We start from the raw sequence: 12,765 nt of genomic DNA, 5'->3' as shown, positions 1-12,765 counted from the left end.
ATCTCATATCCCATTCGATGACGTAGAACTTTATTTCCTAAATGGTTCCAGTGGTGTTCACTGGCAGGGTTATCTCCCATTTAGTAGTTTCACATGCCATGTTGACTCCATTTAAGACTCAGATTGCATGCACTATTTGGTCTTGTAGACCAGTTGTTCTACGACCCTCGATCTAATGATGTTGGCTGAGCTACCTGGATCAATCAACACGCGCTTAACTCGAGATTGATTTATGAGTATAGAAATTACCAGTGCATCATTATGTGGTTGCACGTTGCCTTCAACGTTTTCATCGTTGAAAGAGATGGTCCCCAACGACATGTAATCTCGGGTCCGCTTTTCCTATGTGATGGACACCTTAGTGCGCTTCAGCATTAGCCCCTAGGGGATGTCGACTCCACCAATGATCATGTTGATGACGTGCTGAGGTTCCTCTTGCTCGGTCTGCTTGTTAGAGTCCCTATTCCTGAAGTGATTTTTGGCTCGATCACTCAGGAATTCCCGGAGGTGTCCGTTATTGAATAAACGGGGCCTTTCTTCTCTTAGCTGTCTGCAGTTTTTGGTCCTGTAGCCGTAAGTGCCATGATACTTACACATTAGGTTGGGGTCTCTTTGGGCAGGATCGAATTGCAATGGACGAGGCCACTTAGTATCTTTGATGTGCCCGATGGCTGATACGATGCCGACAACATCGACGCTTAACTTGTATTCAGATAACCTCGGTGCCTCCCTGGCCCCGATTGACTTGTCGAAACCGTTTTTGCTCATGAGTCCCTCGCTATTATGACTTTGATCGATTCTTTTTTCATTCCTCGCAGGGTTACGTCCGGATCCGCTGCCCCTTCGATCTCCGCTATACGGTTGATACCAATTTCTGCTAGGTCTTGGTTCATGATCGACGACTCTTTTGGACCCCTCATTAGTTTTGATGGGATACACGGACCCAGATAGGGCCCCGAGATGATCTTCCCTGACTCTGATTTTCGATTGGTACCTGTTATGGATGTTAACCCAAGTCATCATTGGGTACTCTATCAAATTTTGTTTCAGCCGCTGTGAAGCCAAGGAGCTTTGGGGGTTGAGTCCTTGAGTGAATGCTTGAATGTCCCAATCATCCGCAACCAGAGGCAAGTCCATTCTTTCCATTTGAAACATCGATACGAATTCCCTGAGCATTTCATTATCTCTTTGTTTCACTTTAAAGAGGTCCGATTTCCTGGTCTCGACTTTGATGACCCAGGCCTGAGCCTTTACGAAGGCATCTGCAAGCATATCAAATGAATCAATAGAATTAAAGGGCAGGTTGTGATACCATATTATTGCTCCTTTAGATAGGGTTTCTCTGAACTTTTTCAGCAGCACCGACTCGATTTCGTCATCTTCTAAGTCATTTCCCTTGATGGCACACGTGTAGGAGGTCACATGTTCATTTGGATCTGTGATCCCGTTAAACTTTAGAATTTCGGGCATACAGAACTTCTTTGAGATTGATTTCGGAGCTGCGATCGGAGGGAAAGGCTTTTGGACAAATTTCTTGGAATACAGGCCTTTCAGTATCGGTGGTGCTCCTGGGATTTGATCAACCTTGGAGTTATAGTCTCCATTTTTTTGTCGTTGGTTTCGATATTCTTTTCTCCCGATTTCACCCGCTTTGTCAGTTCCTCAAGCATCTTTATTATCTCGGGGTTGGTCCCGGGTTCAACTTTACTTGGCCTTTTTGTGGCTAGTTCATTTCTGCGGGTATTTTTCCGGGATGGTTAGGGCTCAACTCTGCTGGGGGCGCGACTTTGGTTCTGCAACTGGGCTATCGCCGCCTGTTAAGCCTGTAGCATCTCGAAGATCGCCCGTAAACTGATCCCATCGCCTTCACCGTCGTGTGTACCCTGGGCTATCGATCAGGCTCCACCGCAAACGCTCTTTTCGGGGCCGATAGGCAAGTTTGCGTCAAAGGCTATATGTGAGTTGGCATCGATTGGGTCCGCCGACCGGAACTCTGTTAGGGTCAATGGGAGGCACCTCATTGCTGGGCACTACATTGTTGTTCTCGCCATGGTGGCAAGACTCAGCATCAACGTTCAAATGAGTAGATTGAGAGTTTGACATTTTTGGGTTGACCTGAAATTAAAATCTCAAAGAACAAGCGTAAAATAGAGTGTGTTATGAAAATTTATATCAAATTACCACTATTATCCCTAGTCCCACGGTGGACACCAAACAGTTTACCCTAAAAAAACGGATAACAATTGAATTTATATGTGATTTTAAGGATATATGGATTAATTCAATACGAGTGATTAATGACGTTAGATTAAGTAAATAAAAGACGTAATAAATGGCCAAACCAATGATAAGAGTGATTCCGAGCTCGGTTGATGGCTCAATGAGGAACCTGCCCTCGATTCCAAGCTTACACTTATGAAAAATTTAAGAACAAAAATAAGAGCTTTTAACAATAAAGTGAATTGAAATAAATTGTCTTGGTATGCGTGTTGCAATGTCCGTTATGAATAATAAGGTTTTCCCTTTATATAGTAGGAGAGTTTTACCCTAAGTACAATTCTAAGAAAGGTAAAAATTTTCCGTTTTGCTAATAACTTATTTTCTGCCGATACGGGTTAAGATTCACGTCGTGATATCCGGTTGTGCACGTACATCACTGCCATTTGTTAGTCGTGTGCAGCTGTTTGGTAATGTTCTCCGAAATCTTGTTCCTCGAACCGGACCCGAAGGACATAGACTCGATACCCCCGAGGGCAGGTGTTTTGCCCGAGCCCCGATACGAGGGGCTCCTCGCTCTGATTCCGATTCATTACGGTCACATTCCTATTCCGTTTGTCTCACCGGAAAATCGGAATGTTCAGTGAGCTCGGTTTTATGTGTATACATAGTCATTTAAGTAATGGACTGTTTTATAGTCTCCGAAAAACAAACACAACAAAAGATTATTTAATTCTCCCAATGCACTAATCTTCCAAAACTATATAAAGCAACATATATTTTCTCCCAGAAAACATAATAAAACCGATACAAACAAAAGAAAAACCAAACACTAACTGTTTTTTTTTAATCCTAAAGCCACTTAAATCTTGTCTTTAAATTCAAAACTTGAAGCTAATTTCAATTATAGTCTCGACATTATGTGGCGTATAGGGCGAAATTTCTTTCTTTTTAATTTTTTTTCCTCTATGACGGTGTTGAGGTCTTGAGTTTATTTTCACATTTCTAACTATTTCACCGGATACTTGCTATATCATAAGTGGTACGTTGAACACTCTTTGATTGAAAAGTTATATATACTTTATATATTACTTCTTGAACACTGTTAGCGAAATTTATAGTTTCTTAATTGCTTGCGACCTTCCACGAAATTATCAAAATTTTAAATTTTTGTTAAAATTTAAACCCTAATATCGTAATTTTATTCGCTTCATCATGTGTTAGGCCACACCCTTAAATGCAATACAGATCGATCTTTCTTGACAATGATGTGGTGGATAGTCTTGTCCATTTATCTCTTTATGTACCTAAAATAAATCGAAAAAGTTAGTAAGATCTACACACTCTCAACAATCACATGCTTCAAATGAAAAAGGCCAAATTTCAGTTCTTTGAACCTTACAACGTGATCCATCAAATCTTAGAACGTATTTTCAAGAAGTACAAAGTGTACAGCTCAACCTTTTCTTTTTACCTATCTTTTGTTTGAATATGGAGGTGTTTAATGAGGAAGGTGAAATTATGAGCTCATTGTTTCAAAGAGAGGAATTAGGTATTTATAGAAAAAAAGTGGGGTTCGCATTACTTTGTGCGTGAAATTTGAACTGTCTTCCAACTTGTGAGAGCTAGCTGTCCACCAAAATTAAAGCCTAGAGTCATACTTAATATATTGGTTCTTTTATTTTGTAAATCTTTGATTATCTAGAAGCTAGATGTGTCCGATAGAATAATTCACTGACTCGACTAATTCAGATTTACGCCTGAATTGGTGGAAATAAGATTTTCACTAAAAGATAAAAAAAGTAAACACGGAGATTCAACATCTAATATAATAAATAGTGTAATTTTCGGCAAAGGGGTTCTGAACCCCCTTCCGTCCATCTAGCTCCGTCCCTGCATCCGATAGGTTCACTATCGAAATAAAATACTCTCTATCAATAATTTCTTCATTCCTATGACTCGAAACTAAAAATTCTAATTAAAGATGAAGAAATCTAAATCTCCCACCACATCTTTTAGGTGATCCTTCATTTTATATTACAAGTATACCAAAACTTTCCAGCTAAGATGTTAAAAGCAGTGTTCTTTTGAGTAATGTTTGGTTTGGCAATTTAGTGATATGATTCCTTGTTGGTTTGTATGTGGCCTTGGGGATGGAGATTGGAGATGGTCCTTCCATTCCCCAATGGAAAGTACAATGTAAAACTCACCAAATATACAAACTGACAAAAGCATCTCTAATCTCTAATTAAAGACTCTTGGTTGAATCCAGAGCATCTTGAGTGCTAAGAATTAAGTTAGAGTTACTGATATTGCAATTCTTTAAGAATTTGAATTTGTTTATCACTAGTACTATTCAACAGTAATGGATAGAATATATTGCCCTAGGTGTATTCTCGTTTTATTATTATGATAATTTTTACATGACATGATTTAACAGAATTAAAATTCTCAATAAAACAAATGCTTTAGTAATTAAAATTAGTACTCTTGGCTTAAATTATGAGTAAATTTCACAAATGGTCATATAACTATCATTTTTTTTTTTACCAAAGTCATATAACTTTGTTTTCTGACGCAAAAATCATAAAACTTTTACTAACTCACGTAAAAATCATAGTGACCGAAAAATGCAACTTTTCACTAGTATTTTCTTATCCCACAAATTTTTATTTTTTATTTTCAATCTAATAAGTAATAAGCCAATTAAAATAGGAATGACCCAACCCGGTCCGATCCACCCGACCCAAAACTTATATATAAAAATTAAAATAAGACTAAAAGTGAACCCTTCAAAACACAATACGTCTATCTTTTATTTTATTTTTTTCAAGATTTTCATTCAAATTGATAGCATTTTTGTTTCAACAACTCTATAATTATATAATTTTTTTGTCAGAATCTCATGCATTCCGAACTAAGTTTTTTGTGGGGCAAGAATTCAATTTTAGTATTATTTTAATTTATGTATATAGGTATTGGGTAGGTTGGGTTGAGTCATTCCTATTTTAAGAAAAAATACAAAATTAACTGGTATCGAAACTAATCGCATTCGCTAGAAAAAAAGAATATATTTGGAAGCGGCTAAAAATATGTATTTTTTCTATTTTAATTGAGTTATTATTAATTAGACTAAAAATAAAAAATAAAAAATATGAAATAAGAAAATACTATAGGAAAATTATGTTTCCCGGTCACTATGATTTTTGTGTAAGTTAGTGAAAATTTTATGATTTTTATGTGAGAAAATAAAATTATATGACTTTAATAAAATAAAGTCATAATTATATGACCATTTGTGAAATTTATCGCCTTAAATTTTACAATGTAAAAACGTTCACACCTTGTCCATTTCACACGCTATATAATACTCCTACATATATTTGAATAAAAAGGTAAATAGGAGATGTACTTTGAACCTTTCTAGACAGTATAAATAAAAGCGTAATAAAGGCCTGGAAACTGGAAAATAAGAAATGTCTTAATATTGATGCATGACACCTCGAAATATGTTTCTCCCATTTGGGTGGTATATAAATATATAAACAAAGAAAAAATCTAAAGTCTGTGCCGCCATTACCTAATTGAAAATGACTAAGCATAAAATGACAATAAAAATTCTTGATTTGTTCAATAAAAAAACACAATAATTGGAACCTAACAGTCTTCTGACTCTATAAGAAAATGTAAAAACTACAAAAGTCCCCTTAAAAAAGCTAAAATAGACCCTTATTCTAGTCTTTTTATTAAATATCTCCTTCACAGTTACATGCTGAATATATATTTAATTATTTAAGCATTACGCAATATAATCTTTTTATACTATTAATATTGTTTAATCAGTAATGAATTAATTATAATTTTAAACAAATTATTAATTAATGGTTATTATAAATATGCTGAATTATCTTATGATCTTTGTGAAAATATTTTTTGTACAGTTAGTTCATATAAATTAAATAATCAAAGGAAAGATCAATACGATAGACACAATGAAGTCATATGCTAATAATTGGTGGGTTTCTATATAATTGGTTCCCTTTGAACGTGAGCACTTAACTCTTTCACTTGAAATCCTATTCCCCCTCAATTATTTACACCACCTGGCTGGCTTTGATTATGACACATATTTAATCAAATGTTATTTTAACTGACACTCCTAATTATTTGCATCAATTTATTTAATTTCGTAACCTTCTAGTAGGTGAAGTCTAGTTTCCGTGAAAAATACGGCAACGGGCATCCTAATTCCCAAAATCAATTACAATTTGATTAATTAATTTTTATTAAGTTCTTTAATCTTTTTATATTTGTTCCCTTTGCAGTGACATTTCCACCCATTTTCATATGAATTGTTACAAATATATATTAAATAAATAAAAATGGCAGCCCGGTGCACTAAGTTCTCGCTATGCGCCGGGTCTGGAGAAGGGCCGGAACACAAAGGTGTGTTGTACGCAGCATTACCATATATTTCTGCAAGAGATTGTTTCCACGTCTCGAACCCGTGACCTCTTGGTTACATGACAACAACTTTACCAGTTACCCTGCATTTTTACAAGAGGCTGTTTCGACGGCTCGAACCCATGACCTCCTGATCACATGGTAACAACTTTACTAGTTACCATGCATGCATTTGTACAAGAAGTTGTTTTCACGACTCGAACCCGTGGTCTCCTGGTCAAATGACATCAACTTTACCAGTTATGCCAAGACTCCATTCGAATTGTTACAAATATAAACTATCAAAAGTGAAGAATAAACATCTTTTTAAAATAAAAATGGATAAATATTTATTCTTAATTTTTCTACAAACACATATTTAAAGAATTCATTAACTTCATCATTATCCAATGATAATGTGAAACTGACATTACTCTGGGGTGTGTACACAAAGACTATGGCCTATTTCATATGATTCTTCGACCTGTCCTGATATCATGTGTAATAATCATATTATATGTACAAAAATTTAAAATAACAAGTGGCAACTAAGAAGGCCAATAATATTATAAGCTGATAAACATGAGGTCAAATTCTGAGGTTTCAAAATGTTCTCATAATTGTAGGTAGTTATGCCTTAGTTGCAATTTAATTATATTTTGGCTGGACATGACCAATAATGCAAGCTTCCAAGATATAGTAAATAATATATTAAATAGTTCCTATGATCCACATAAATAACATGAATAATTGTCACATTAAGATCCCTGCACATAGGCACCGTAATACATTTCTTGCTTATCTTGTTTACTGTATTACATTGTGCGTGTCCTCTAAATTTTAAAAATGATAAAATTAAAATACTTTATCTATTTCTTTCGATATATGTAACGACGCTCTCCCACTCGTGCCTAGTTCTTGTTCTTGATCCAAACACGGAGATTAGGGGTGTCAATTTAACCTCAAACCCATTCAATCCGTCCAATATGCTAAAAGTTGGTCGCTTATTGACCCGCCTATTGTTGAATACAGTCCATCTCAGCTCATTTAAAGTTAGGTAATTTTTAGTCTAAATTGATCCATGAGCAACTTTGCTAAAATATTTTAAAAATAATTTTTTTTTGTTTGATATGTTATTTATGACCATAACAAAAGAAAACTAATTTTATTTGGTAATTAAACAATTCATAAGAAAATAACACACATTAATTAAAGCTTGAAAAGAGTTTGACGGGTTGAGCTATGACCTAAATTTTAACGGAATTTTTTCGTTCCTATACAATATTTGAAACTTATTTACCAAAATTGTTCTAATTTTTTATATTACCCGCCCTAAACAAGGATTATTTACAGATTATATGCATTCCACCTTAAAAGGCTCCAAATCTATTTTTAGTGCCTTCAATCAAGGGATTTAGTTACACCCTTTTACTTTTTTCTCTCCTCTCTCCCCTCTTCTCTTCAGAATATTGGGACCAAAGATACTCCCAACAATCAACATTTTCCACAAAATAAATCAAGTAATTTCATATTTTGGGACGAATTTTAACAGAAAGGAGTAAAAACGAAATATGATGCACGGAATATAAATTTTTTCATTGTGACTTATCCCAAAGAAAAAAGCTTATTGTTGATAGCACATATAGTATCTTACATTACCATCGAAATAAATTTTGCTTATTATTTCATAGATATTGTTGAAGAAGAATCACATGCAAATTAATAAAGCTTGCAAGTTTATTTATTTATTTTAAGATTTTTTTATTAAAAAAAGTTGCACATTTTGCTTTTAGTTTTTGAACTGCATATTGCATAGTGTGAACTGTTATATATAGAAAGTTAAGGAGAATTTGGGACGGATTTTAGCAAGATCTAAAAGAGAACTTCTATTGAATCTAAACTTCATTGCATATTTATATTCAAACTAAACACATAAAATCTCTATCTCTAAGAACAATATATGGTACATCAACATACAAATTAAAAATAAATTTTGTACAAATTTAATGCAAATTTGAATATCTACAACAACATACATAGTAAAAATAAATTTCATACAACTAATTATATATTATACAACTTATTTACAACTTATCTATAACTTTCATACATTATTTCTACCTAGTTAAATACGACTACAATATCATACAACTTAAATATAATTTTTATACAATATGTCTTATGTATATATTTTGTACCTGATTTGTATATATTTTGTCTGTGGTGTGTGCTTCTTCCTCTCTAAAATTCCAATCAAAACTTACTCTCTAAATACAATTTTGATATATATCAATAACTTTATATAAAAAGATAGTATTGATAACTTAAATACAAATTTTATACAACGATTCATACATTATACAACTATTTTTCAACTTTCATACAATATTCAAATAAAAATAAACATATAACTACAACAGAATACAATTTACATACAATTATAATATAACTTTACTACAATTTCGTAAGTATATTGTATGTCATGTGTTCTTCTTCTTTTTCGAGTTTCAATCTGAAATTCAGCCAAAATCAAGTCTAATCTTCACTAAAATACTCTCAAAATTGAGATATAAACTCTAATCAAAATTCCAAATTATTTGCAACAACACCCAATCCAAACAAATAATGGTTTTTGAAAACTCTTAAGAGAAAGACGGAAGGTCTTAAGGCCGAAATTCGATTTCAAAGCTTCAAAACTTTTTAATGACTGTCAATGGTGGAGAGTCAAATACCTTCAATTATTTATTGGCAATTTCAATTTGAACACCAATTGTGCAATATGAAAAAAAATTGCTAAGTTAAAATGATTGAAATCCATTGATGAATTCCATTAAAACTATATACAACAAGAAAGCATAAAAAATAGAGAACATCAAATGAAGAAAAATTGGGAAAAAAACAGAGAAGAAGAGTAGAGAGACGGAGAGAGAGAGAGAGAGAGAGAGAGAGAGAGAGAGAGATAGAGAGAAGAAGAGAGAGAGAGAGAGAGAGAGAGACGGAGAGAGAGAGAGAGAGAGAGAGAGAGAGAGAGAGAGAGAGAAAGAGAGAGAGGGTAAGTATAAAGGGATAAAAAAATAACTGATATTCCTTATTCAATTCCTAATATAAAGGGATACTCATTTAAAACTTATTTGTATATCATTGGTAAATACATATGACCATATAATTAAATTAAAACTTGAGTAGGGAGGGTAATAAAGTTTCAAATAGTGTATAGTGTATACGGTCGAAGTCGAGCTCGACTTCAACTTGGTAGATTAGGTTTGGAACATGGCAACCACGGACTGAAGATCGACCTCGAGTTTCACCGAGCTAGAATCCGAGGTTGGAAAACTTGCCTTCGAGGAAAATTGAGTATGGTGTCGACCTTAGCCTCGAACGAGCTCGAGGATAACTAACAGAAGACCGAGATATCTGCGACTAGATGGATATTACTGCGAGAATCTCGGCACGTATTAGTAAGGAACTGATAATCAGCGAATCAAGAGATTTTTACCTTTTATAGAAATGTACCTAGAATAGGACTCCTATACTATATAAAGGGGGTCTGATAATTCATTAAGCAGATTGTAACATGCATCCCTAAGCAATATACTGTTATTTCTAGCTCTTATTATCTCATCATTCTGTTCCGGCATCGATTAAAGTATTTTTGACTTAGAGGTGATCGACCTTCAAGGCTAAGATTGTTCAACTTGTGTGGTTTGCATTTACCTTTTCATCATTTATTTCAATATTAATCTGATTTCTCATTTTGTATCAAGTTAAATCACGTTTCCTTAAAATCACGTATAAATTTAATTATTATCCGATTTTGAGGGTAAACAGTTTGGCGCCCACCGTGGGGCTAAGGATAATAGTGGTTATTTGATACGAATTTCCATAACACACACTACTTTACACTTGCTCTTTGAAGTGTCTTTGATTCCACGCTAAAACACAAAATGTAGAACTCTCAATCAGCACCTCTGCATGTTGACAATGAGTCCGGTCATCAAGGTGAAAATAATAGCATAATTCCCGAAAATGAGGTACCACCTGCTGATCCCATTGAAATTCCAATCGCATACCCGATTGATGCTAATTCATATATGGCTATCGATGCAAACTTGCCTACCGACCCCGAAAAAACGTTCGTGGATGAGCTCGATCGAAAACTCGAAACACACAAAATGTTGAAGGAGACAGGATTAGTCTACGGTTGATCTTTGAAATGCTGCAGGCTCAACAGGCGGCAATAGCCCGATTACAGAACCAGAGCCGTGCACCGAGCAGGGTCGATCCTGATCCGCCCTAGGAAGTCCTCCGAGCGTGGCTCCGAAGTCGATCCCCAAAAATTCCGTATACCCGAAATACCTAAGTATAACGGAACAATCGACCCAAACGAGCATGTGACCTCTTATACATATGCCATCAAAGGGAATGATATGGAGGACGACAAAATTGAGTATGTTCTACTGAAAATATTTGGGGAGACCTTGTCAAAGGGAGCTATGATATGGCATCACAACTTACCTCCTAATTCTATTGACTCATTTGCTATGCTTGCAGACTCTTTCGTAAAAGCACATGCTGGTGCCATCAAGGTCAAGACTAGGAAATCAGACCTTTTCAAACTCAAACAGAGGGATAACGAGATGCTCAGAAAATTTGTGTCCCGATTTCAAATGGAACAAATGGATTTGTCGTCGATCGCTGATGATTGGGCTGTTCAAGCTTTCACTCAGGGACTTAATATTCGAAGCTCGGTGGCTTCACAACAGCTAAAGCAGAACCTGATAGAATACCCGGCCATTACATGGGCTGACGTGCATAACCGGTATCACTCAAAAATTAGAGTCGATGATGATAAACTCGGGGCCCCTTCGGGGTCTGTCTATCCCGTCAGAACCCTCGACAGAGTCAAGAGAGACATCGATCATGAACCTAGGTCAAACAGGGATCGGTACCAGCCATATAATGGAGATTGGAGAAGTAGTGGGTCAGGAAGGAACTCCATGTGAAACGAAATGAGAAATGACTGAGGTCAAGTCAACCGGGGTCTCATGACCAAAAATGGCTTCGACAGGTCCGCCGGGCCTAAAGAAGCACCGAGGCTATCGGAATACAACTTTAATGTCGATGTTGCCGCCATTGTATCAGCTATCGGGCGCATCAAAGATACCAAATGGCTTCGGCCTCTACAATCCGATCCATCCCAAAGGGATCCTAACCAGATGTGCAAATATCATGGTACTCACGGTCATAGAACGGAAGATTATCGACAGTTGAGAGAAGAAGTAGACCGTCTATTCAACAATGGGCACCTTCGAGAATTCTTGAGTGACCGAGCCAGGAATCATTTCAGGAACATGGATTCTAACAAACAAGAAGAACAAGAAGAGCCTGAACACATCATTAATATGATCATCGGTGGGGTCGATATCCCAAAGGGGCCGACGTTGAAACGCACGAAAGTATCTATCACTAGGGAGAAACGAACTCGAGACTACATTCCAGAAGGAACTTTATCTTTCAACGTTGAGGATGCAGAAGGGATCGTGCAGTCCCATAATAATGCACTAGTAATATCTGTACTAGTAAATAAAATCCAGGTTAAACGTGTGTTAATTGATCCAGGTAGCTCAGCCAACATCATTCAATCAAGGGTCGTGGAGAAACTCGGTCTACAAGATCAAATCGTGCCTGCAGTTTGAGTTCAAAAAGCGGATTCAACATGGCATGTGAGACCACTAAGGGCGAAATAACGTTACCGGTAAACACCGCCGGGACCATTCAGGAGACTAAATTTTATATGATCGAAGGAGACATGAGGTACAACGCTTTATTCGGGAGGCCATGGATCCACAACAGTCTACGGTGAACAACCGACTGCAAAGAAAATATTCGCGGTCTAGGAGGTGATACTAGCGTCTGCAATCTCAACACCGAAGGATCCGAACCATATGATCAAAGACGGGGCCAAATAGCAATCACCGACACCACTCAGCAGATTCGGACAAATAAAGAGAAGCCGAGGATAATGATTATATGGTTCCCAGATCTTTTATAGCCCCCGATGATTCCGACGCCACTAAATCGATGGTCGAAGAGCTGGAACGAGTC

The 12,765-nt window shown here is 36.0% G+C and overlaps 1 protein-coding gene and 1 long non-coding RNA gene across 2 annotated transcripts; one reads left to right on the top strand and one right to left on the bottom strand.

The window, feature by feature from the left end:
• Positions 1-2,462: 2,462 nt before the first annotated feature.
• On the bottom strand, positions 2,463-3,871 carry LOC117273889 (uncharacterized). Its single transcript, XR_004503911.2, has 2 exons — positions 3,615-3,871; positions 2,463-3,524 (listed from the first exon to the last, which is right to left on the bottom strand). It is a non-coding gene; the product is annotated as an uncharacterized lncRNA (long non-coding RNA).
• Positions 3,872-11,087: 7,216 nt separating this feature from the next.
• Positions 11,088-11,663, top strand: LOC138896201 (uncharacterized). The gene has a single exon (XM_070180988.1). It carries the CDS (start codon positions 11,088-11,090, stop codon positions 11,661-11,663), a length of 576 nt encoding a protein of 191 aa, XP_070037089.1.
• The last annotated feature ends 1,102 nt before the right edge of the window (positions 11,664-12,765 follow it).

This window comes from Nicotiana tomentosiformis, chromosome 7 (assembly GCF_000390325.3).
Source record: "Nicotiana tomentosiformis chromosome 7, ASM39032v3, whole genome shotgun sequence".
NCBI lineage: Eukaryota > Viridiplantae > Streptophyta > Magnoliopsida > Solanales > Solanaceae > Nicotiana > Nicotiana tomentosiformis.
This window is presented reverse-complemented; position numbering and strand designations above follow the sequence as displayed.